The sequence below is a fragment of the Bubalus bubalis genome, chromosome 1 (assembly GCF_019923935.1).
Source record: "Bubalus bubalis isolate 160015118507 breed Murrah chromosome 1, NDDB_SH_1, whole genome shotgun sequence".
In the NCBI taxonomy this organism is placed as follows: domain Eukaryota; kingdom Metazoa; phylum Chordata; class Mammalia; order Artiodactyla; family Bovidae; genus Bubalus; species Bubalus bubalis.
Genome location: NC_059157.1, coordinates 194,175,641 through 194,202,844, shown reverse-complemented (window position 1 = coordinate 194,202,844; position 27,204 = coordinate 194,175,641). Strand labels below are relative to the sequence as shown.

Genomic DNA, 27,204 nt, shown 5'->3' with positions numbered 1-27,204 from the left:
AAAAGGAAAAAAAAAAAAGATAAGAAACGTACCTGAACTTCTCCAATTCATTGTTTCGAGATTTTTGTTTCCCTTTATATTTTGGAGGCTGACCTGTGAATACAAAAGTATTTGTTCCTGAAATCTGTATGTAAAAATCTACAAACTTAAAAGTAAAGTTTTTTAAAAATGTAAATTGGAATAATAAAGCAAAGGGAGCAATATTGTGAGTCTAACAGGTAAGCTATTAAAAAAAAAGCTACTGATAATGTTTCTCTATGTATGCTATAAAATTACTATAAGAATAAATCATAATGATGATTATCATTTAACCCTACAGTAGATACAGAAGAGATATAGTTTACAAGAGAGATACAGATATAGAAGAGATATAGAAGGCTATAGTTGCTTTCTTTTTTTCTTGTTTCTCAGGCTATAGTTTCTATTCTCAGGGAGTTTATAATCATATGGGAAGAAAAGACAGTCACTTCGGTAATTAAATAACAATCCCCACTAAGAAAAAAAAGAAGATTCTATGTTGTTATTGAAATATCAATCCCATAGTAACTGCTCTTGTAATTCCTAGAAGGGAAAATCAAGTAAATTGGAGTGACTGGGAAAGGCATCGGGGGGGTGCAGCATCTGTGTTTAAGGTAACAAGTAGGATTTTTCATAGAATGGGCCAATTGGAGCTCACTTTAAGCAGCACTAGGCAAACCTGTGTGATTGAGGGGGTTAAGTAAGGACAGGCTGAAAGGGGCAGGTGGTGTGAATGTGTACATGCCTGGTGCTTCTGACTCCCCAGCTCTGCAGCTCAGCCTTGACCTCCTCAGGAGGAGCAGGGCGCCTCTGTACACGTTGTGCATAGTTGTGCAGGGGCGAGCACAGGGAGGGAGGAGGCGCGTCTGAAGGAAGCTTTGGGAGAAGCAAGTCAGCTATGTACGAGGGAGGGGCTGACAGCCTGAGCTTTGGGGGCCTCAGAAAACTAGAGACTTCTAGAAAGAAGAGTTCCAGTTTGATTTCTACGGGGTGACGTAGGGCAATATTTAATTAATCTAATTCTGGGACCTCAATTTCTTTGAACATAGATGCAGAACTATGAACAGTATTTAAATGATTTAAATGTTCTAATAATGGCCTAAGAAATATTAATAAATTAAAAGCTGTTTTTATAGTAAAACAGTTTTATTCTCAAATATTTTGCATATGCCAGAAAGTCACATCAGGTAAGGCAGGCCCCTGTGTTTCCCCCCTTTATATCTGTGCTGTAGTGCTAACCAGTAGTAAGTGGTTGGATATGCAGCACTGGAGCCGAAGAGAAGATAGAGCTGCAGGAAGTAAAAGACTGAAATGACTGCCGGAAAAATAAAGGAACAAAAAAACTAGTGAAAGAAAAGAGGCCAACAGGATCACTAACTAAAAGGTCAACCATCTCACCACAATAGCTCTGAAAGGAGCTCATGAAAGCTTGAGGAAGTAACGTGTGTGTAACCACAACTTTGAACCATCGAGAAAATCTGAATTCTCTCAAACTTTGTTTTAAAAGACAGAGAAGAATGAAATCCACTTCAGAATGACTTCCTTCAGAAGCAGGAAGTATAAAGGGACACTGAGAAAAAATGTGGCATGAGTATTTGCTTTTCTGAAATCCTTCATTTCTTAAGACATGAAGTAGATGAGGTCTGCTGTGTGTCTCCATGTTTTCTAGATGCACAAATAAATGAATGCACTAAACACATATAATTTAAATAAAGTAGTATTAAAGTATATGCATTCTCAACATATACTTAGGGGTGACATCTCCCCCCAAAAAGTTGGAATTGGTTACTGGAAGATGAAAAAAATCTGTTTTTATATATAAAGCACACATGTACATACAGAACATAAAACAGACAAATGGTATCTGAAGTATTAAAGTTTCATGAAAGGAGAAACAGCTCTGAGAGCAGGGGGTAGATAATGAAATAAAGAAACACTGGCCTAGTGGAAATTAGGTAGCAGACCAAGAGAGTATCATTTTTCCTTTCCATACCTTTACCTGGATTTCCAAAATTAAATTTATTAAGTAATATGAAAAGACTGAGCATTTATTTCAAATAAATATTCCAATTTTTTTCTAGACTCAGAAGCACTGCAAAGTAAAAGGAGAACAACAGCAAATATAAGTGAGGCTTTTGCGAATTTTAGCATGTAGAAGCTTAGGCAACACTACATGAATTCAGCAAAAACTTACAGAAGGGGAAAAAACTCACTTGATGGCGGTACAAATTCAGGATGACAGTCACAATCATCTACTTTCAGAGCTTCATCTACCACCTACCATGAAAATAAAATTACTGAGACTTAAGAAAAAAAAATACAGCCATGAACAGCTAAATAATTAAGAACAGAATTTATCTAAGCACCTAAAATATTCAGCTTTACCAAATGAATAAACCAAAAAAATGGTAAGTACTGCACAATAAATGCTGAATTAATCCTATCACATCTTTCCTTATGCTCCTCTCCCAAACTGAATATAGCCTCTTTGAGACTTTCATTATTAACAACAAAAGAATTATATGGTGAATTGGGAAAGTTCCCTTCAATGCCCATCTAAGTCCAAAACACAATTCCCCTTTTTCCCCGCTCAAGCCCCGGAAAGAAATATAAATGTGAACTTGATCTTTGAGTACATTACAGGTCAGAGGAAAACTGACACAGGTCATCTGGGACACTGAGCACAGAGCCGGGCTATAGGCTTAGAGACGCCTATTAGTTTCCATTATCACAAAAACATTACTATAAAATATGAGACTATCCACACTCAAAATAATTTTAATCTTGGTTTTTAACTGAGCTTACCTTTGGATTCTGATTACTACCGTTTGCCATTTCGTGGTTAGTTTTTCTGAAATTTTTTTCAGTTTCCACAAAGTTAAGTGAAGTACTAAATGCAGGTGCTGATAAACTAGGTATGTAGGCCCTGAGCGGTAATAAAAGAAATAATAATTTTATTTCTATTGATTAGTATTTTTTAAAAGTTATCCTTCAAACAAGGAGGTTTTAGCAAGTATAGCCTTTTTTCCTCAAAAGCAAAGTAATAGCTTCAAAAAGAATCTCTACCTCTGAGATTGGGTTTTTATATAAATATTGCTTTAAATTTGGCTTAAAACCTCAAAATAGATAAAGAACAACTCAAGAAATGTATACTGGTTTCTAATATTAAAATAAGTAAGTCTCTCTGTTATAAATTTAACAGCTTCAACATCCCAAGCACGTGGGTAAAGTTTAATTTTAACTGCCAAATAAAAAAACGTAGAATCCTGACTGCTGTTTGTTTTCTTATGAGCAGAAGAAAATGAGCTCAAATCTATCTGCTGCCTACTTCTAACAGGAGTGCCTCAGCCTTTTTTGAAAAGGTATAAGGAGGCTGGAGGTGGATGCTTCTGGGATGGAGGTGAGGGGTGAATGGCACACATTGTGCCCCTGGTCTCTGCTGCCAGGACCCTCATGCCCAAAACTGGTGCCACCGAAGCACAGTTATGTCTTCTTAACACTTCACACCTCCTCCCCATGGGCTTAGGCTATGGATCTCCAGTACACATATATGCAAATAGCTCGGCAAAACAAATCACAGGTCATCACCTAATCTTACAAACACACTTTAAAATCTCCTCTTGGGATTTCCCTGGTGGTCCAGTGACCAAGGCTCTGCACTTTCAACTGCAGGGGTCTTAGGTTCGATTCCTGGTCGGCAAAGTAGATCCCACATGATGTAATTAAAAAGTCTGCATGCCGCAACTAAGATCTGGGGCAGCCAAATAAAAAAATATTAAAATCAGTAAAATAAAACCTCCTCTTGTCCTTCCAATCCCAACTTTATTGTGGTTGCTATTATATACTAAAGCATCACTCACAGAGCAAAACCACTCCAAGTAACAGCTACTGATCTGACATTAACTCACCTGCTTTCACAGAAGGCTTTGACTGGATTACTAGCTGGTGTTTGACCTACAAAAATGAACCACACACACACACAATAATCAGTGGATTGACAACACATACTTTAAAATATTTTCACATTTCTTTTAGGCTGACAATAAGACTATCAAATTTAGGGAACTGAAAAATAAACCTCGGCAATTTTACACTTCCAGATGTTTTTAGTTTTAGAATGATGTCAACAAGGTGCTGCTGCTGCTGCTGCTAAGTCACTTCAGTTGTGTCCAACTCTGTGCAACCCCAGAGACGGCAGCCCACCAGGCTCCGCCATCCCTGGGATTCTCCAGGCAAGAACACTGGAGTGGGTTGCCATCTCCTTCTCCAATGCATGAAAGTGAAAAGTGAAAGTGAAGTCACTCAGTTGTGTCTGACTCCTAGCGACCGCATGGACTGCAGCCTACCAGGCTCCTCCATCCATGGGATTTTCCAGGCAAGAGTACTGGAGTAGGGTGCCATTGCCTTCTCCACAACAAGATGCTACACAAACCCTATTTGACATCCCATTACATATGATCACTGAGTAGATGCAGCAATGTATAATCTCAGTCAGAGATGGTACCTGTCTTCGAGGAGCTCACAATCTGATAAACGTGTCTTGTTGGATGACAACATCTGACAGTGAAATAGGACTGCTGGGCTCAGCTTCGTGAGACACTAACTACTCACAGAAGAAAGAACAGGAAAGGACTCTACGCTGAGTAAGGTGATTTCAGGCGCTGGAGGGAGCAAAATGACTCAGGAGGGAAAACAAGGGCAGAATGAAAACCTGGAGTTCCCAGCCTGCACACTAATTTCTGATGTACCTATGTATACACACCCATTCAGCATGCTACAGAATTAGTCACAAACTTGGTGCAAAAACAAACAACGCTACTGAAGGGCCTTTTCTTTAGGAAATAACTATAATAATGGAGTAAGAAATTTAAAACTTTGTTTCAAAAGGTTTTCCTTCATTCAAAATTTCAAGAAAGCATATTTTTCTACAGAAGAATAAATAATTTGTTGCTATTTCAAATAAAAATACAAATCATTTATTATTACCAACTAGAATATAATACTAACAGAATTCTACATGAATACAAATGAAAAATTTAAGTGAGCTGACCAAGATAACATAAAATGTAAGTACAAATCTGAGAACTGATTTATGGTCCTCCATTAATCCAAGAAACCCACCTTTGAAAGTTTTTAAGGGAATTCGACTGTAACCAAAAGAATCTTAGGTGAAATACCTTGCAGGTCTTCTATTTGTTTTTGTAACTTTACATGCTGCTGAATTAGATCCTTGATTCCCTCAGGGTCATTTTTACAGAGTTTTTGAGCTTTTATGTTTGCTTGCAGGGCCCAGTCATATTCCCCCAGCATAGAAAGAGCAGCACAATAACGATAATGACCCTGTTCCAAAAAGATAAATTCAATTTTTTCTCAAAAATATACTTAAAGAAAATTTAATGAAAAAATATTTTGCTTGAAAACTGGTTAGTTACTTGAAATGTTACACTAGGATCTTAATAAAAAATAAATGAAAATGTTAATACCTCTCAGGAAATAAAATTACCTAAAAGAGTTAAATGAAAAGCTACGAATAACAATTTGTAACAACTGACTGTAGAGATCAGTGTTTTTGCTTAAGAGATTTTTGTATCCACCCCAAAGATAACAATTCAACCTTTACTGTATGTAGAAGACATTATTTTGTGCCAAATAAAGTATAAAAGTAATTCATTATAAATGAGTAACTAAATTTTTTTCAAAATGTTTTTAGGCAATAATAGTCTCTAAGTCATTACATTCCCTATATATTTTTTTAACTTTGAACTTTTTATTTTGTATTGGGGTATAGCCGACTAACAGTGTTGTGGTAGTTTCATGCGAACAGCAAAAGGACTCAGCCATACATATACACGCACCCGCATTCTCTACACTTTTGAAATCAAGAGTTTTAGAGCTGGAAGGAACAATCAGCTTGTGCAGTAGTCTTTCGACCCCTCTGAAGAGCATGGGCACAGATAAGGGGTGCATATATTACTCCCATCTTTCTTAATCAGCTTTTAATTATTTTATCTCTAAGTATAGTCCTCGGCTTTAAGAAAAGATCCAAAAACCACTGATTTACTCTTTAATTCCAATGATCAGGTTGTTTCTTTTCTTTTTTTGCTACCGAATCATAGTTCTGGCTGGTCCCTTAATTTATGTGTTTTGGGAAATCTGTATCAAGCTTGAACATTTTAATCCAGAAAGTTAATATTACCAAAACGAGGGCTAATTCAGACAACCCCTCTTTTAGCTACCCCCAAACCAAATTCCCATTTTAGGCTTGATATCTCCATTTAAGAAGTGATTTACAAGTGTGAGAGGCTAGAACTGGTCTAATGCCACATTTATTTAGAGACAAGCCAAAGAACTTGGATCTTAGGACTCCAGGTCCAGAGCTCTTTCCTCTTTACTACACATTTTACAAAGAACATTCTGATTCTATTAGAAAATATGAAATCAGAAATAAATGATCCTTTTAAGAAAGATGAGTTTTTCACTAAAAGCGCAAGAAACAACCAGCAGACCTATGTTGACGTAGGTTTGGTGCATATATAATTCCACTTTGCTGCACCAACCCAACCAGAGAGGTCCAGAGCATTTCCTAAGCAGGCTCTTCAGGCTCAGCTCAATGACCCCCAATTCAGATTGCATTTGGTTACACTCTGCTTTTCCCCCAAAGGCAGGAAGATAGATCTCACAGTTATGCTACAAGACCAAAATTCTATCCACTAAGCATAAACCGACCTCAAACTTTAAATAGCTGCATTAAAAAAAAAATCACAGCATAGGAAATTATGGAAGATTATAAACCTCACCTACTAAATTTGTAGAAAACACTTCATTTCCACCCATCTTCTACTGGGTTCTTTCCCCTAAGTTCTGTAAAACCCAGTGTAACTTCTATCAGATGAGAAGGGAGTTTATTCAGATCTCTGTGCTGAAGTTGTTTGAATGAAGCTTCAATGAAAGGTATCTCAGAAAGTTTCTTGAATCGAACTACGACAGTTTTGCTCTTCTGTGACATTATCTCATTCTCTATCACACACACTGTTTATCTGCCTAGTATCTCTTCCTTCTTACATGCCATCACGTCACTACTCCACATAGTAACGCCCGCATCTCAACAAGGGCTGGCAGGGAAGAAGCGAAGCTGTGACCCAGGAGACTGGCCAACAGAAATGTACCTTTAACAGTAACTGAACCACAGGTGGGCACATGGCTCAATTAGGATCAGTCTGAGGCACTCCCCAGTTATACTATATAAATACTAACAGAAGCTCTCTTTCCACTAGAAAAGTTACTAGAAACTTTCCACTAGAAACGCTGACAGAACAGTTACTAGGATACCAGTCTGGGGCTCCCACTGTTTCAAAATGAAGCCGAGCACCTATTCTCTAATTGCTGCCTGTGATCAAAATAGATCAAGGACTGGATATACTCTCTCACTTAAAAGTAAGACAAAGTACATGAAACAAAGGTTTGCTAGACACTGGATATCAGGCAACAGAAGAAAGTGATTCCTGAGAGATGAGAAACACAGAAAGCTCTCTGGTTGTTCCCACTTACTGCAGGAGTGTTTCTTAGCCACAGCACAGGTAGAAGGAACCCAGGGAGAGACCACAACCTCAGTGAAGACAGGAAAGCCAAGGCAGTACAAGTTCACGGGGCACAGGACCAGAGAGGACAGAGTTGGATAGAGGGCTCCAGAGATTTCAGAGGGTCCCCCTTGAGTCTTCAGCTGAGTATCAATCAGTACATGCATGTGCAGCAACTACCCAAGCCAGGGAAAGAACCACTTAAAAAGACTAAAAGGAACAACAGTCAGCACTCACATAGGGCCAGGAGTAATTCCTGTTCCCACCAACCAGAGAGGAAAACATAATTCGTGGGAGTATTAAGTACAGTACTCAACAGAGTTTGGCCTCAGTTGTGGAGAAAAACTTAGCCCAAGAACAAATACCACTATGATATCACCAAACAAAGCCTAAAACAATACTCCAAAAAATCTGTTTTCCAAGTAGCTTTACTGCATCCCAAAACAAAACTCAAAAATATTTACAGAAAACAAAAAAATATTAGGACCAAACAAGGTAAAATTCACAATGTCTGGCATCCAATCAAAAAATTACTAGGTATGCAAAGAAGGAAAATGTGATCTACAATGAAAAGAAAAGTCAATCCATTGAAAACAATCCAGAAATGACACAGATGACAGGATTAGCAAACAAGGACATTCAAACAGCTCTAGATAATATATTTCATACGTTCAAGACACTAAGGAAAAAATAGAATATATTAAGTAAAGACATAAAATATGTAAGAAATATTCAAACTGAAATTCTAGAAATGACTGCTACAGCATTCAGATGAAAAATAAATTAGATGGCAACAAGGCAGATTAGACACAGCAGAAGAATCTGTGGACTTGACTCAGCAATAAAAATCTAGGTAAAATGGAACAAAGAAAGAAAAGACTAAAAGTGATACAAACAGGGAAGCACCACTGAGAAACATAAAGTGTACACAGATCTGGATCCAACCATGCCTGAACTACCATCCAACCATACATGAGCCAATAACTTCCCTCTTCCACTTATGCCAAATCTGAGTTGGTTTTGTCACTCCCAAACGAAAACAGTCCTAACATACTCCTCAATATTAAAAAGTCCTTGAGGACATTTGGGAGGCTATCGGTTTGTATCCAGTATAAATACATCAAAAGACAATGCACACAGAAATACCAACAAATATTTGGTGGCTATACTGTAAAAATTCTCACTCTTTAGGATACAATGATTCAATGTCTCTTAAGCCTAAAAGTATGTGCAGTAATCATAAATCAACTATACCTCAATGAAAAATAATGAAAAAATATACAATGGATTAAAGACAATCTCTTTAACAAGTGGTGCTGGGAACTCTGGTCAACCACTTGTAAAAGAATGAAACTACAACACTTTCTAACACCATACACAAAAATAAACTCAAAATGGATTAAAGATCTAAACGTAAGACCAGAAACTATAAAACTCCTAGAGGAGAACATAGGCAAAACACTCTCTGACATACATCACAGCAGGATCCTCTATGACCCACCTCCCAGAATATTGGAAATAAAAGCAAAAATAAACAAATGGGACCTAATTAACCTTAAAAGCTTCTGCACATCAAAGGAAACTATTAGCAAGGTGAAAAGACAGCCTTCAGAATGGGAGAAGATAATAGCAAATGAAGCAACTGACAACTAATCTCGAGAATATACAAGCAACTCCTACAGCTCAACTCCAGAAAAATAAATGACCCAATCAAAAAATGGGCCAAAGAACTAAGTAGACATTTCTCCAAAGAAGACATCCAGATGGCTAACAAACACATGAAAAGATGCTCAACATCACTCATTATCAGAGAAATGCAAATCAAAACCACTATGAGGTACCATTTCACGCCAGTCGGAATGGCTGCGATCCAAAAGTCTACAAGTAATAAATGCTGGAGAGGGTGTGGAGAAAAGGGAACCCTCTTCCACTGTTGGTGGGAATGCAAACTAGTACAGCCACTATGGAGAACAGTGTGGAGAGTCCTTAAAAAACTGGAAATAGACCTGCCTTATGATCCAGCAATCCCACTGCTGGGCATACACACTGAGGAAACCAGAAGGGAAAGAGACACGTGTACCCCAATGTTCATCGCAGCACTGTTTATAATAGCCAGGACATGGAAGCAACCTAGATGCCCATCAGCAGATGAATGGATAAGAAAGCTGTGGTACATATACACAATGGAGTATTACTCAGCCATTAAAAAGAATACATTTGAATCAGTTCTAATGAGGTGGATGAAAATGGAGCCTATTATACAGAGTGAAGTAAGCCAGAAAGAAAAACACCAATACAGTATACTAACGCATATATATGGAATTTAGAAAGATGGTAACAATAACCCTGTGTACGAGACAGCAAAAGAGACACTGATGTATAGAACAGTCTTATGGACTCTGTGAGAGAGGAAGAGGGTGGGAAGATTTGGGAGAATGGCATTGAAACATGTAAAATATCATGTATGAAACGAGTTGCCAGTCCAGGTTCGATGCACGATACTGGATGCTTGGGGCTGGTGCACTGGGACGACCCAGAGGGATGGAATGGGGAGGGAGGAGGGAGGAGGGTTCAGGGTGGGGAACACATGTATACCTGTGGCGGATTCATTTTGATATTTGGCAAAACTAATACAGTTACGTAAAGTTTAAAAATAAAATAAAATTAAAAAAATAAAATAAAATAAAAAGTTGAAAAAAAAAATTAAAATATGTTTAGGACAACTGACATTGTACCAGTTTTCTCTATCTGGAAAAAAGGAAGAAAAATTGGCCCATCCTCACACAGAAATCTACAGACTACCCACCTATACAGGCTTATATCCTAGACTCAATAGACTCAGGTTCATAAATGGACTCTGATAAAAGAATGCACCCTGTACAGTCTACTTTGGTTTTTTAAGTTTAAAATAGCCTTCAATGAGCACTCCTTTTTGGTAAAACAAAGTGATAAATGACCTCAATATATAGTTACCAAATTTTCTGAATACTACTAGGGAGTTGTGTTTTTTACCTACACAAATAACTTTTGCAACTATCAAAAAATTCCCAATTAAAAAAAAAATAAGGTAACCCACATAAACAGTCAACTGATCTTTGACAAAGAGACAAAGACAATACAATGGAACAAAGACAGTCTTTTCAACAAATGATGCTGGAACTGGACATCCACACGCAAAAAAATGAATCCAGACAAAAAAATCAACTCAGAATAGATCACAGACCACAAACTCGTAGAGGAGAGCACAGGGGAAAAACCAGATGACACTGGGTATGGTGATGACTTTTTAGATACACCAAAGGCATGATTCATGAAAGAAATAATTGATAAATTGGACTTGATTAAAATGAAAACTTACACTCTGTGAAAGAAACATCAAGAAAACGAGAAGACAAGCTCGGATCTTGCCTTCTGAAGGAGAAAATATTTGCAAAAAATACAGCTGATAAAGGACTGTTATCCAAAATATACAGAGAACTCTTAAGAAATAAGAAAACAACCAGTTAAAAAATGAGCCAAAGACCTTAACAGATGCCTCATCAAGGAAGATATACAGTGGCAAATAAATATATGAAAAAATCCTTCACATCTCATGTCATCAAGGAAATGCAAATTAAAATAATAAGATACCACTACGAATCTATCAGAACAGCCAAAATTCAGGACACTGACAACACTAAATGCTGGGAGGACACGGAGCAACAAGAACTCCCATTCATTGCTGGTGGAAGTGCAAAATGGTATAGCCCCTTTGGTAGACGGTTTGGCAACCATAAGTTTTTTAGTTTTCAAAAAAACATAACAACAACAACATATTCTTATCATATGATCCAGCAATTGCACTCCTTGGTATTTACCCAAAGGAGCTGAAAATGTATGTCCACACAAAAACCTGCATATAGATGTTTATAGCAGCTTTATTCATAACCACCAAACCTTGGAAACAATCGAGATGTTCTTCAGTAGGTGAATAAACTAATATATCCAGACAATGTAATATTTTTCAGTGCTATGTAAAAGAAATACCTATCAAGCTATGAAAAGACATGGAGGAAACTTAAATGCATATTACTAAGTGAAAGAAGCCAGTCTGAGAAGGCTGTATACATCATATGTTTCCACCTATATGACATTCTGGAAAAAGTAAAACTATGGGAACAGTAAGACCACCAATGGTTGCCACAATTTGGGAGGAAGGATGGATAGGCAGATCATAGGATTTCAGGGCAGTGAAAATACTCTATGAACCACAATGGTGAACCACAGATCATTATACATTTGTTCAAACCCATAGAAAGTCCACTTAGGGAGTGAACCCTAAGACCAACTAGGGACTTTTGGTGATTATGACATGTCCACATAGGTTCATCGGTTTTCACAGATGTATATCTCTGTTGGGGGATGCCGATAATGGAGGAGACTATGCAAGTGCGGGGCAGGGAATTTACAAAGAATCTCTGGACCTTCCTCTTAATTTTGCTATGAACCTAAAACTGCTCTAAAAAAGTCTTAAAAAACAAAAAGAATGAATATTTTGTTTGATAAGTTAAACCAGGAATAAACATTCTACATAAAGTCTTTAATGTAATTAGGAAAGTTTTGAATTTAAGATGTATGAAAGATAGCATACATTTACAGCATCTATCTAATGGAAGTTTTGCAAGAGTAAAATGGAGAGGAGGCAACATTCAAATGGTTAAGGGTGAAAATATTCCAGAAATGCTGAAAGACATGAATCCTCAGATTTTAGAAACCAAGCTACCCCTAGTATGATAAATTTAAAGAAAATTCCTCCCAGACAATACAATTTATTTGCAATAAAATTGCAAATGTTAAAGACAGTGAGAAGATCCTTAAACACCTAGGAAAAGCAAAGATTATTTACAAAGGAAAACTAGCAGACTTGTCAATACAGGCAAAAAAAAAAAGAGTCAAAAGAACCAGACTTAAACATCTGCATTGAACATTATACCCTGCTTCATTACTATTTAATTTTTTTAAAGAAAGTTTTGGTACACTTTTTCTAAGTTGATAATAGACTGAACTAGCAAGTTACCTCTGGAAAATCAGTATCATGGTCTAAGTTTCAGTATTATGAACACTAGCATCCATTCATTCTGTAAGTAAATTTACACAGCACCTGCCAAATGCCAAGTTCAGTGATCAGCAAAGATTATGCTTCAACTACAACAGCAACTCATAATGAAAATGGCAACAAACAGATCACCTTCAAACAGAAGCCTATCTAATGCTGGATTCTCAGTTCATTTTTGTCTTGCACTTGCAATGACACTTTACAGAAAGTAAGTCACTTTACCCTTCTGGGACTTAATTTCTTAATCTAGAAAATAAGGCATTTAAGAAGTGACTCCAATATCTGGATGCAGAAATTCACCTGGAGAATTTTATAATCCCCAGACTCGGATACACTCCTAGGCCATCTGAATCATAATTTGGGGGCTCTAAAATTCTATGATTCTATTCATTCTGGTTTAAAAACAAATACGTAAATACTGTTTTTTAAATCTATAATTATTGGTAGCCAATAACTCATTTCAACTCATTCATTCATAAAATACTTACTATGAATACCTGCTATGTGCCGGGCAGCTTCTCAGGCAGGCGATTCAGAAATGAACCAAACAAAAAAACCTGTCCTTAGGGAGCTCACGTTATTACTAAAGCACACACAAATAAGAACACAACTTAAACAACATACATATATGCAATCATGTTAAACGCTAAGAGGTAAAAAGATAAAGCAGAGAAAAATAAGCAAATGTCTAGGAAGGACCAGGTTTGCTGAGGGAAGGTCACTGAGAAGAGAACTCTCAGTGAAGAAGGAAAGGAAGCAAGGGCGCTCACTCGGGCTCTGGGAAAGGCAGTCTGATCCTGGCAGAGGGAAGAGCAAGCACACAGTGGGAGTGGACCTGGTGCGCGCAAGCACAGCGAGGCAGACAGGGCTGACAGAGGGTAAAGGGGAGGCGTGGCTAAAGGCACACAGGAGGCTGATCAGAGGGATCGCAGTAATAACTGACCAAATGAAAATACCACACTGATCCACTGCTTTATTAATGTGTACTCAGGTATTTGCAGTTCTGTGTCATTAAAACCATACTGCAGTGACCAAGCTTGCACGTCTCACCACGTACACATAGGCAAGAATGTTTGTGGAGTACACGCCCTTGGAATCAATTACAACACAGGCACAGCAGAGCTCTCCAAGGTGGCTGCGACCAACTCACACCCCACAGGCTTACCGAGAGCTCCTGTTAGCAAACACGCTACCAATACTCAGGACTATCAGTCTCTAACTTTCACCAATTTGAAGAACCCAAACAATATCATTGTTTTTCCCACTTCTGGGTCTACATGTGGGTATGTTTGGATGTTCTTTATTAGGCTCTCTTGGTTTCTATTTCTTTACAATTTTAATTACTAGGAAACGCAATAGTTTTTTTCCTATCGCCCATTCAGGTTTCCTCATCTCTGAAATGCTTATTTCATGGGCCCATTTTCTACTGAGTTTCGTTTTGTTCTTCGCATATTTTGAATGTAAGTCCTATCAAGTTATTTCTGTTCTATATACGACGAAATATCTCCTCCCAGACTATAATTTCATTTATGGTGTCCCAACATACAGAAAGCTTTAAGCTTGAGATAATTATCAGAGTTTTTTCCTTCTCTGACCTGTGTATGTATGTAAAGAAACCCTTTCCCACCTTAAGATTACAAAGCTAGTCTCCAGGCACTCCTTCTGAGTCTTAAGCCTCATTTTCCACAGTCAGGTCCTTAATCCTTCCACAATGTGCGGATGCTGACACCTCAACCACTCAGGTGTGCTCAGGACCCCTAGGGGCGGCCTGTCCCTGACAGACATGCTTGGCCCTTACCGCTGGGCTGCGGGTCCTCTCTGATTATGGAACTGAAGTTTCCCCAGCCATGCTGCTGAGCTCCATGTAATTTCATCCAGCACTTTTACATAGGGATTTATATCCTGTAAACAGACTTTTCAAAGTTGTACAGCACTGTTTAGCCAAAGTAAAGCACAAAAGAAACCTACCTTTGTCCAATTGTTCTTCAGAATGGTAGCTCTCTTTCCATCACCAAGTGCATTTCTAAAGGAAAAGGAAATAAAATACTCAAATTTTTCAAAGGGTATTATATAGTGCTTATCTATTTGTACTTTAATTTTCCATATATAATCTAGTTTTTAATTTAGTCTACATATGTCCATTATAGGAAATTTGGAAAATACAGAAAAGCAAAACTAAGGAAAAAAGTCACCCAGAGTCACAATCACAATTACCCAAGAAGAGCTACTTTCTATATTTCTGGAGTGTTCCTGCACACAACTATCTACATCTCACCTATCCCTCGCTTACTATTACTCGCATGGAGTTTTTTGGTACTATGTAGTACTGTCAGCAATACTTCTGATCTTGGAGAATACAAGTCCCAGATATTTCACACAACATACTGGCTAAGCTATAGTGGACAGAGCTTAAGTTGTGACATGAGGTTAAGTCCAGCACCATCACTAACTCTCACTGGGGCGGATAGGAAGTAATTAACCTGTTTAGGGTCACTTTCTCATCTTTAAGATGACAATTTTGGTTTTTTCTGTTTTCAGATACTATGCTAAAGCACAGTACACTGTAAACTGTCAAGTACTAAGGTCTAACACCTGGTCTCTCAGTTTCCTTACAGTCAATGGCCTCCTCTGCCCAGCTCAGCCACCCACCACCACCCTCCCAGGGAACTTGACCACTGCTCAAAACTGTTCAGAGCCCAAAATCATTAATTCAGGCATCCCACTCTTTCCCCTGATAGCATAGCTCCTTCCATCCTACTTATTCAGCTATTCCTACTAGCTTCTCAGGGTGCTCACCTCACTGGCTTACCCATTTTCTCTCTTTTTTAAACCTCCTTATTGATCTATCTTAAGATTCGCTGGTTCCTCATTTCATATTCCCATGATACAGCTGCATACTTCTTTGTCCCTATGTTTACATCTTGTTCTACGGCAAAACCCAATTCTGGACAAGCCCTGCTTCCTGCTTTCTCCAGGACCACATGTAGGGAGCCAAGTACTACCAGAGAAAAAAACATGGCAAAGCACACCAGGAGTACTACTTACTCAGGATACTTACTCAGCAGTACTTCCTGTTAACCAACATTCTAGATCAAATCACTCTCTAATTTTGTTAAATGACCATTTCAAATCTTATGTCCTTTCCAGGACTTCCCTGGTGCTCCAGTGGTTAAAACTCTGCATTTCCAATGCAGGGGGGCATGGGTTTGATGCCTGGTCAGAGAACTGAGACCCCGTATGCCTCGCAGAGTGGTCAAAAGAAAAAAAAAAAACTTGGGTCCTTTCCTTCCAACTCCCTTTCAGCTGATGAGTTTTGCTCCTATTTCAATGAGTAAACTGAACATATCAAGGAGAACTCTCTCAATCTAGCCCTAACTTTTCTCCTTTACAATGAAAGTTTCTTCCTCCTCCTGTGACTGATTCCTCCACTTGTGCCATGTAACTACCCATTCTTACAGTATCAATCATCCCTTCTCTCTCCTGTAAAATCAGACATTTCATTTCAGGAATTTACCCTATCAGTATGTTTTATTGTGGTAAAACACACATCATAATTTACCCCATGAATCATTTCAAATGTAAAATTCAGTGGTATGAAGTACATTCACGTTGTCATGCAACTTCCTACTGACATGCAACTTCCTACTGACTTTTAATCTGCTCAGATCGCTCATCTTTTAAAAAGCAAGTAAAAAAAAATAAATAAATGTCTTAAACCCTAAGCAAACACTGTTGGCAATCTACCCAGCAGCTAACCTCCTCTTCTGACTGCTAGACGCTTGTTGTGAGGGTCCACCTCCAAGACTTAAGAGATAATTCCTAGTAAGTTTAAGTCAATCATCGCAAACCTACTCTCCACTGACTAGTTTAGGGGTACACAGTTTAGGTGTGGCCCAGAACTGAGGGGACAGCTCACTCTTAAAAACCGATTACAAAAACAACCAAAAAACAAAACAAAAGGATTACAAAGAACAAAACTAGGTAACTTATTCTACCAAACATCAATACCTATTAAAAGACCATATACACATTTTTTTTTAAAGATAAAATTCAAAGCTATCTAAAGATAGACGGCCTGACAAACACAAGAGGATACAGAAATCAGAAATAGACCCTTACAGATCCTGATAAAGTCCCCCGATCTGTATGGCAAAGCTAACGCTGCAGTGCATGGAGAAATGCTCGTAAAAGATGGGGCTGGGTCGGCTGAGGGGTCTCTTCCATATCCCTGCAGTAGTGCAGACAGAGCCTGCTATGCAGAGATGCCGATGCATTCTTTATACGTTCAAACACTGAGTGAACGAATGTGTGAGTAAATGTGTCTTCCATATACACGTTGGAGGCAGAGCTGAGGCAGCAGCACAAAAAAGTTGGAGGGTTGGGGTTGTGGGGGAGGCCTGCAAGCAAATGGAGAAGCCAAAAAGTCCTCCTCCTCCTCTATCATCCACCCACCCACCCACTTCTTGAGCACCTGCTACATATGGGCATACAGGCGCTGTGTTATGGACACAGTGTGGACAAGCTGGACACAGCCCCGCCCTCTTGGGGCTAATATTCCAGTGGGAGACAGATAATACGGAAATAAAAAACAAGTGATTTCCAAGCCATATGAAAGCTAATGACGTGGAAAGAGTCAATTATCAGGAAAAAGGGTCAGGGCAGGCTTCTAGGAGGAGGTGATATTTGTGCTGAAACTCTAATAAAGGGAGGGAGGGAGCCCTGTGATGCTGGGAAAAAGTGTCCCAGGTAGAGAGGACAGAGTGTGCACAGAGTCTGGGGGACAGAGGGGTGGGGGTGAGAGCGGACATCCCGGAGGTAGAGAGGAGGGGCAGGGACAGCAAAGGTTCCTGAGTCGGAGGCTGAGGGCCTGTGAGGGCTGGAGGTGAGGGTAGAGGCCTATGGTCTCCAGTACAGGAAAGAGACACCAAGGGGCTGTCTCAGCAGAGCTGCTCTGGAAGCCTCAGGGCAGAGGTGAAGCTGGGGGAGAGGATCACACCAGGGGAGGGCTCCCAAACAGGGGCCCAGGAAGCAAGGAGAGGCAGGGCTGAGGGGGGTTGGCTACGCTGGGAAGCAGTCTGAGCTGCAGGGAAGACCAGGTTCTGGGTGACCTCAAGAGGAGCACGACTAGGGAGCAGCGAGAAGCAGTCTGAGCTCCACTCACAGGCTCCACAAGAAGGTGAGGGTGGGTGCAGCGAGGCACCCTACTCTGGCCATGTCCCTCAGAGGCAGGGGGAGCCCCCCTCTCTTGCCCTGGGAATAGCAGCCCCACCAAGGCTGGCCCTGGAGTGGGGGAGGGGGGTGATCCTGGGCCCAAAAACAAAGGCCAGAAGAAAAAAATAATAGGGCTGGGTCAACTGGACATTGACATGAACCTTGACCCCTACCTCATACAAAAAACCACCTCCAGACAGATCATGGCATATCTCAGTCGAGTCCGACTCTCTGCCACCCCATGGACTGTAGCCCACCAGGCTCCTCTGTCCATAGATTCGCCAAGCAAGAATACTGGAGTGGGTTGCCATGCCCTTCTCCAGGGATCTTGCCAACCAAGAGATCAAACCCGTGTCTTATGTCTCCTGCATTGGCAGGTGGGTTCTGTACCACTAGCGCCACCTGGGGGTCCCCAGATGGACAGGAGATTTAAATACCAATAATCGGTCAAGCTTTTAGAAAACAAAGAATATTTTGCAGAGTAGGCAAAGATTATAATCAGAACACAAAAAGTGCTTACCATAAAGGAAAAAAATTGATAAATTGTACTACATTAAAATTACTACTTGCATTCATGGGAAGAAAGCAAAAAAGGAAAGCCACAGAGCGTGAGAAGGCATTTGTAATATTCATATTTTGACCAATGACTCCTGTCCAAAATATTTTTTAAAAACCTACTAATAAGACATTCAACACAAAAGAGAAAAAAAAAAGACTCAAACAGGCACTTCACAAAAGGTATCTGAGTGGTCAATAAGCATATGATAAACAAATGTTCAACTTAAACCTCCTAAATTAACTTAAGGAAATGCAAATTAAAATCACAGCATCGTATCACCACACACTCAGCAGCATGTCTAAATGAAATGACACAAAATAATAAGTGTTAGTGAGGACGTGGAACTGAAACTCTCAGGTGCTGCTGGCAGGAGTGTAAAATGATGCAACCACGTGCAAACTATGTGCACAGCTGAGCATAAGCACACCCTCCTGTCCCAGCAATGCCACTCCTTTATTACATACTTCACAGAAATGAAGACATGTTCACAATGACACTATCTGTAAAAGTACTAGAAACCCCCAAATGCCCATCAACGATAGAATGGATAAAATGTGGTATATTCATGCAATAGATGAACACTTTACAACTACATGCAACAACATGGATCTCAAACACAATGCTGAAAACCAGACATAAAGAGCACATATCACATGATTCTGTTTATATTATATAGCACAAAGCAGGCAAAACTAACCTATGGTGTCAGAAGTCAGGACAGGAGTTATCCTGGGGGAGGAAGTGGGCAGTGACTGAGGGGGAACAAGGGTGACTTCCGGGGTACTGGGGTTGTGATCTGGATGCTGGGTATGGTTATTTGCGTCTGAAAAATTCAACCTGCACACTTATGAACTGTACACTTCTCAATATGTGTATTACAATTTTTCTTTTGAGTAGTACAAGAGTCATCCTTCTGCGGGAGGGTGTAATGTCCAATGTGGTATTTGAATTACAGAAGCCCTCCTGCCATCCTGAGGGGGTGGGCAGTCTGAGGTCCAAGTCACACGGTGGGGCTGGGAAAAAAAAAACCACTAGGTCTTTGATGACACTGTCGAGTCACTACATACACAACCCTAGAACCATCTTCTGGAACTCTTGGATCAAGTAAGTTTTCTTCACCATTTAAACCAGCTGAATTAAGAGATCTCTATTATTTGCAGCCAAAATCACCTGAATACAATGGCAAACCTCTTTCATCCTCTCTGTCTCTCTGCCTGAATGCCTTCACCAGCTGCCTGTGCTGGCTGCCTCCATCTCCTCATCCTCACTTTTGAGCCCACTCAGGCCTGGCATCTGCGCCAAGCTTCCCGCTGACGGCTCTCCCTAGGGAACTAGAAGGTGTCCATAGAACTAAACCCAAGTTCCAAAGGGCTTCCCAGCAACAGGCCCTGCTGGCCACTCTCTCACTAGCTTCCAGGATCCTACACTGACTCTCCTCCTAGCTCTCTGGCGAACCTCGTAGGAGTCTCCTGTGCAGCTTCATCCTTCTCTAATCGGCCACTTTCTCTGTCCCACAAAGCTTAGTCCCAGCTCCCCTTCTAATGTCAGCCCACACTCTTTCTAGACCAGTGGGCAAACCTGGCTGCACATTAGTACTACCTGGGGGGCTTCTAAAAAAGCCCGATGCCCAATTAAATGAGAACTTGGAAGGGTAAGTGGGGTGGATTTCTTCAAAGCTCGAGTGATTTCAATGTGCAGTAATAGTTCTGGACTTGGGAGGGGAAGGAGATGCTATTAACTGACTTTCTCAAACCACAACACCTACGTATGTGAGAACTTTGAATGCCCAGAAGAGTTATCATCTTTCCCCCTTATGGCAAATCGTCACCTTCAGGGCCTGACCAGATCACAAAGAAATAACATCTTTACTCCCCAAGTTTCTCGATCTCACAATGAAGCAACAAAAGCAGGATTCAGATGGAATGGTCAGTTACTGTCAAATATGCAGTGACTATTAATCACACATACATTTTAAATCATAAGTTAGTGTCGGGAAGTAAAATTACATATGTTCTTTCATCCAAGTAAAATAAATTCTTATTAGGAATTTATCCTACATATCTATGTATACTTGAATCAGAGTGTAAAACATAAAAGGATATTACATAGTTTTAGCTAACTTTTTAAACTGGAAATAAGCTATGTTCTAATACAAACTAATGCATAGTAAAACACTATGCAGCCATGAATAAAAACTGGGGTAGATGTCAGTATTCACTGATGTGCAACAACTCCAACATTTAAATATTAAAAGAAGCAAGATGTACAACAGAGTATATAATATGCTCTTATCCATGTTAAAACAAAAGACACATACATTATACTGAATCAAATGAAAATGCCTTATTCTGACTTATAAAAATGGCAACTTCATCTGGTTCAAAGTAGTAAGTGTTCATAAAGGCATAAATTATTATAGAAATGCATAAGGATCTGAAGAAAGGGATTAGGGCAGGGGTCTCAGGTGGGCAAGAGTTTTCAGTTTATCCTTTTGTTCTCTTTTTAATTTTTTATGATGTGCATTTGTTACTGTGTTTTAAAAAGGGGTGCACCTCAAAGAAGATTGATAAAGTAACTATTTCCTTCAAAAGCAAATTCACCATTTTTTTAAGCAAAATAGAGACCATACAAGTAAGAGAACACAATGAGGAATAATTCATCAACCAATACACAGACTAAAAACGCCCCACATACACTAAGATTTTTGAAAATTCTCACAAAAATCTACAATTTACTTGATTTACACCTCAGACCTCACACACATGTGTTCAGAAACACACACACACAATCATTTAAAATCTAACTGCCTGATATTATTCACAAGTTGGGAGCTAATAGAAGGGAATACCATCTAAGGGTAGTTAAATACCAAAGGGTCAGAGTAAATACCAAGTTTTAAAATTCTACACTCTTCCCAAGTAAATTTAAAATATCCAAGACTAAGCTTTCCCCTTTTCCATTTCCTATTACACAGTTTATTCCATCCCACCAAAGAATTCAAATTTCCACACGTGAGTCCCACTGAGAATGAATTAAACAGTAACCCTAATCATCTACCTTGTATAACTACTGCAACCACAGAGGCTATAGATGTCTGATTGCTTTTTCTAGATTCTGTTCTAATCTGAAAATTTCAAATTACCTCAATTAAAAGCATCACTCTAAGATGCCCTCGACCTCTCAAATTCTATTTAAAACAGGGACTTATAGAAGACCGGAAGATAACGGACTTCTCATCCCAGCCAGGCACTCTGGGATGCACCGCCCACAGGCGCAACGTGAAAGGCTGGCAGGGAGCGCGAGCCTGCCCTCCCCTCCCTCACCCCAGCCCTGTCCCGGGTTTCCTGGAGCGGCACACCTCTGGAGAACGGTAAGGGTTCTGACTGGCTCTTGGCCTCACCTGTATCCACCCAAAGGTGGTCAGATTTAGAAACTGACTACATGGCATTAAAACCTCCACCACCACGCTGACCATTTCTGAGTGAAACATTTTCCCCACAAATACCTCACCTCAGGCTCCCAGCCAAACCAGCCTTAAAATATTTGTATTTCTCCCCTTTCAAGATTATTTTTCACTTACTTTATCCTAATGCTTGGTGTTTCTTTTCATCTTATGTGCATTGTTAATTACACTTTGTATCAAATATACATAACAGTACAGAGAATAACATTAACATAATCAATACCCATGTACCAGCTTAGCAAGACCTTAACATTTTGCCATATTTACTTCAGATCTTCTTGCCAGGTTTGTTACAGGTGACATCCATTGTGAACCATCTTTCCCAGCTCCAATCCATTTTCCTCCCTCCCTCCCCAGAGACAGCCACTCCATTGGTATTTTAACATGCCCATGCACTTCAAAGTCACTGTTAATACATACTATGTATTAATTATGTATATGCATATCATTTTGCGCATTTCAAAACATCACATAAATGGCATCATACCGTACAAATCATTCTGCAACTTGCTTTTTCACTCAACACTGCATTCATTTTAACTGCTGCACAGCATTCCATTGTATGAATATACCATAATTCATTTTATCCATTCCCTATAGATGGACTTTTAGGTGGTTTCCATTTCTTTACTCTTAACCACAACGCTCTAATGAAGGCTTGCACACATCTTCTCGGGTAGCCCAGAAGCGGGCAGGAGAGTACACGTCTTCACCTTGCCACACGGCTCTCCACAGTGACTGCACCGATTTACACATTTCTCCAGCCGAGTATGAAAGTTTCCTTTGTTCCACGTCCTCTCAAACACTTGGTGCTATGAGGTTTTAAAATGTTTGCCAATCTGATGGGTACGAAAGAGAGACTCACAGTTTTTAATCTGCATGTCCTGTAAGGATAATCATGTTTATTGACTATTTAGATCATTATTTTAATTTTTTTCAACTTTCACATTGCCGTTTGAGCCTATCATCACCTGTGCATGGTGATTAATCGTAGAGACTGTGCATCCACCTGGGTTCACAACCACCCAGTGAGTATCTGAGGACACTGCTTGACCACCCGGGCCTCAGGTTCCTCATCAAGAAAGACCCAGCAGCACCTATCTCACAGGGCTGGGAGGGTTTTATGAGTTAATACAGGAAAAGCACTCAAAACAGTGCCAGGGAGGCTGTATGCTTCACCCTCAGCTGCTCAGCCAGATTCCCATGACAGATCTACCAGCCCTCAGAGACGAGGGCTTCAACACCTCTCAACCCTGGTAACTCAGCTAAATGGCATGGGTCCTCCTAGGTCAAGGACACATCCGAATCGCTGGCAGTGTGTTCTTTTCTGAAGTCATATCATCTACTCACTTGATAAGGAGTTACGTGCACTGCAGGTTCAGGAAACATTATCCCTCCATTACTGAGCAAGTCATGTAAATAGTGAATGAGGTGGCAAACACCAGTAAAACCAGGGTGGCATCATGCTTCTGACATTAAACAAGCATCCAGCACATACTGGTGATTGCCTAACAAGGAAATGGTGCTGACCTGCCTCTACAGGAAACTGCTATGGTGTTGACCCACAAAGCTAGACCGTCAGCTGGGAGGTACAAGGATGGATGCACAACTCTACTCTTGATCTTGACCTTGACCTCACCAGGCTACCTGGCTTTGATGCAACTCCTTCAGAGCAGAGTTTCAGCAGGCTCCTGCTTGAATGTCTAGCATTCAACACTCACAAAAGAAGGCAGAACCCCTCATTTGCCTCTCAGCTCCAAGGGATCCCCTACGCAGAGGAGATGACCTTTGATCCACTCTGAAGTTTCAGACAGGCGCCTTGATTTTCACAAGAGGCTAACCAAGTTGCAGCCAACCTATTCACCTTAAGAACATACAGAATGGCCTTCAAACAGCACAGGATATCTGCAAGTCTGGACCTAGCCAGAGGCAGTAACCTAAAGACATGTGCAGCCCATTTCTTGCCAGAACCAGTTGAGGACAGTGGTACTGATGGAAGACTGTGTCAAGCCCATCCATTCCTCTAGACTAGATAGCCTCGGTTATCCACGGCTTAAGCCATTTAAAAGCTGCATAACGTTAATACAGCGGTATTCTCCGAGGAGGTGATTTTTTATTTTCTTCTTTTTAAACTCTTGTATTTTCCAAATTTTCTACCATGAGAAAGTGTTCTGTTTATAATAAAAGAAAAACATAAATGTTATTTTTGAAAACTGTATACTTGGAATACACCATACTCCCCACTCCCACCTCCCACACTCCAATGCAAGTGCTCTCCCTGGAAAACAACTGACAGCAGACTCTCTGCTCTTATAAGAAAACCTTAATTTGAAAAACTATTGATGAAAACCAAAACTGCACTCTTGGGGTGTGTTTCTTTTGCTCTGAACAGGAATGCTGCTGAGATTGTTTTCTACCCCATCACTCAGTTCATATTACTTGTAAATCATAGAAGAAATTTCTTCCGGAACCAAACATCAGGAAAACAGTTTCCCCTGAGAAACTGGTGTCCTCTTTCTTCATGTATACTGAGAATTCTATAACTTGCCAGGTATTTTTTTATTTTGGGCAACAGAAAGGCAAGATGCAAATAGGAATTATAACTAATAACTAAGCAGGACCTTACGCCTATGCAGCTTTATTCTGAGGATCCCAGCCTCTAATGTGGTTTTTTATAGTTTGTTTTTAGTATTTTTCTACTGAATGGATGTATTCCTGAAGGAATCCTGTAAGACATAGTTAAATTTAACAGTCTACACTGCTCAACACTCATGCTTAATATTTAAGTTCTAAAAACTGTAAGCTGAGAGACAATAAAATCATGGGGGCACTGTCAACAATCTTTCTCAACTAATAAATACTAGCTCAGTTCAACATGAGGAACTAAGAATTAATTACAATTTCACTCCCATAGTTAAATCATTAAACTTTTCTTTCCCTTATGAAGGACATTTACTTAGTTTTATTCATACTTATTCAGAGGAAACAAATACAGGAAGAATTGTTCCAGAACTATACAGATTAGCTAAGAGCAAAAGAAGGTAATATAGGTGTTATAAACATAGATTATGCATTATCAGGTAAGAGCTGTGTTTGAATCTTGGCATCACTACATCACAGCTTGAAAAAAAATGGAGCAGGGTAGAACGAAACTCACAATTACTAATGGTATGAGTTTATCCACACATAAAATATGGAAAATAACATTATCTACCTATTAAATACACCAAGTTGCTCAGTTGTGTCTGACTGTAACCCCGTGGACTGTAGCCCGCCAGGCTCCTCTGTCCATAGGATTTCCCAGGTAAAAATACTGGAGTGGGTTGCCATTTCCTCTTCCAGGGGATCTTCCCAGCCCAGAGATTGAACCCACATCTCCTGCACTGGCAGGCGGATTCTTTACCACTGAGCCACCTGGGAAGCCCTATTAAATGTGCTGTTGAGAATTAAATAACCTACTTGAAGTGCTTAAAATAATGCAAAGCATATGCTATCCACTCTATTAAAAAAATCAGTTTCTGTCATTGCTGTTATTATATATAAAGCCTACAGAGCTCTCTTTAACCATTTAACTATTTCTGCCAAAGAACTACTGAAGGATTTTCTTGCATAACTGCAAACAGAAACATTTCTCAAATATAGGTATTTAGCATAACAGCTGAGTGATTAAGCACTCTAAGCAACTTACCTGAATTGTCCAGTACGAAGAAAACAAAGAGCTCGGTTACCATAAAGCAGGTGATTTTCAGGCCTTTAAAAAAAAATAGTGTTTCATCAGTGAAGAACATTACATTTAAAACAAAAACATAACACAGAAATCATAAGGCAAGAAAAAATTTTCAAAACCTTCATATCTGTTTGGCAGAGCAGAAATGATATAGGATTTGGAGTCCTAACTGCCTAAGTCCTGGTTCCTTCACTTCCTGAGGGACTTGTTCAAATCAACTCAACTTCTCTGTATTCAAAATGAAGACTAAAAGTTCTGCTTTTTCTGTTGCACTCTTGGGGCTGCTGAGAGGATCAAATGAGACATTAAAATCTAGCGAACTACAAGCATGTTGTCACTGTAGAGGACAGAACACTTCTATGTAAGTCAGAACTGTACCACCTTGACAAAGGACATCTGTAAACTGCAACTGTAATTTAAACAGCATGACTTCAAGCTTTGTCCCATTTGGTTTTATCTTATTTCACCTCTTATTTCCACCTCTTACTTCACCTATATTATCTCCACCTCTTTCTAGAACAGACAGGCAACCTTCCAGATGTGGTTTGCCACCTAGATTCACTCATTCCCTGTGGAGATGGGTACATCTGGAAAGAGCGCAGCTGTCTACAGCACACCCTCCTAAGCCTGCTACAGCATTAGGTGGCCCAGCAAAGATGTCAGTAAGAACCAAGTGAGGCACACGTGTAAGAATGCTACAAAATTCTAGCAGCTGGACAAATAGAAGATAAGGTAGAACACATGTACTCTCTCAACAATCCCAACTTTTATCCTTTAAAAGTTCCCTCATAGAAAGCACAAATCCCTGAATGGGTGACATCTAGTAACTAATTAGTTAACTAATTAGTAAAGAATTAGTAACTAATTCTTTCTTATCAGTCAATAATTTGGAAGGAATTAGAAGAAGGGAAAATGAGTCCAATAAAAAACAGATGACTCTGTAGCAGAAAGCTTGGGAACAAATTGGGGCAGGATAGAAGCAAATTCAAAATTTTGCCTAACAGGCTTAATTTATATAACTTAAGTTCATCCATTCAGTTCACCTCATGTTTCTTATACCTACGGGTGAGAAAACATTCTGCACAGCAAACTGAAGATACTCTCCAGTTCCTCATCTTGTGTTTCTTTCATAACGACTAGCATTCTAACGTGATCTGCCACATAGAAAGGGTCTCAATATTCCATTTTGCTCTTACCTACATTCAATGGCTCTGGTGTAATAGATAATAGCTATATCATATCTTTCTTTGGAAAACTCTTCATTTCCTTTCATTTTCATTAGTTCTCCTTGCTGAGAAATCAAAGTAAAAGAAGAGTCATCAATTACATTCAAAAAGAATCAGGAACCCAAAAACCTAGGGAAAATGGTTCTGGGTTTTTATCTTAGAAGTCAAAAATAATCTGGGGGATTACTTATGTAGAAAATGAGAATTCAATACCCAATATTTTGACATACACATTTAAAGAAGCCTGTCTCTAATGACTCAGGGCTAACTTTGTTAAAAAAGAATATTAAAAAGTAAACAAAACCACTACATTATGAACAATATGAAC

The 27,204-nt window shown here is 39.5% G+C and overlaps 1 protein-coding gene across 11 annotated transcripts in view; it reads right to left on the bottom strand.

The window, feature by feature from the left end:
- The window catches only part of TTC3 (tetratricopeptide repeat domain 3), a 129,912-nt gene that overhangs the window by 81,692 nt on the left and 21,016 nt on the right, over window positions 1–27,204 (bottom strand). For 7 of the 11 annotated variants that reach the window (XM_025293790.3, XM_006044250.4, XM_025293843.3 and 4 more), the window contains 8 exons: window positions 26,847–26,941; window positions 25,612–25,674; window positions 14,659–14,713; window positions 5,196–5,358; window positions 3,927–3,972; window positions 2,824–2,944; window positions 2,232–2,295; window positions 33–93 (listed from right to left, as the gene is read on the bottom strand). In XM_025293790.3, coding sequence (XP_025149575.3) covers window positions 33–93; window positions 2,232–2,295; window positions 2,824–2,944; window positions 3,927–3,972; window positions 5,196–5,358; window positions 14,659–14,713; window positions 25,612–25,674; window positions 26,847–26,941 — 668 coding nt within the window. Of the gene's footprint in view, window positions 1–32; window positions 94–2,231; window positions 2,296–2,823; window positions 2,945–3,926; window positions 3,973–5,195; window positions 5,359–14,658; window positions 14,714–22,410; window positions 24,016–25,611; window positions 25,675–26,846; window positions 26,942–27,204 lie in introns of those variants that run through there. The other 4 variants (XM_025293836.3, XM_025293832.3, XM_025293812.3 and 1 more) reach the window with 3 other exon arrangements.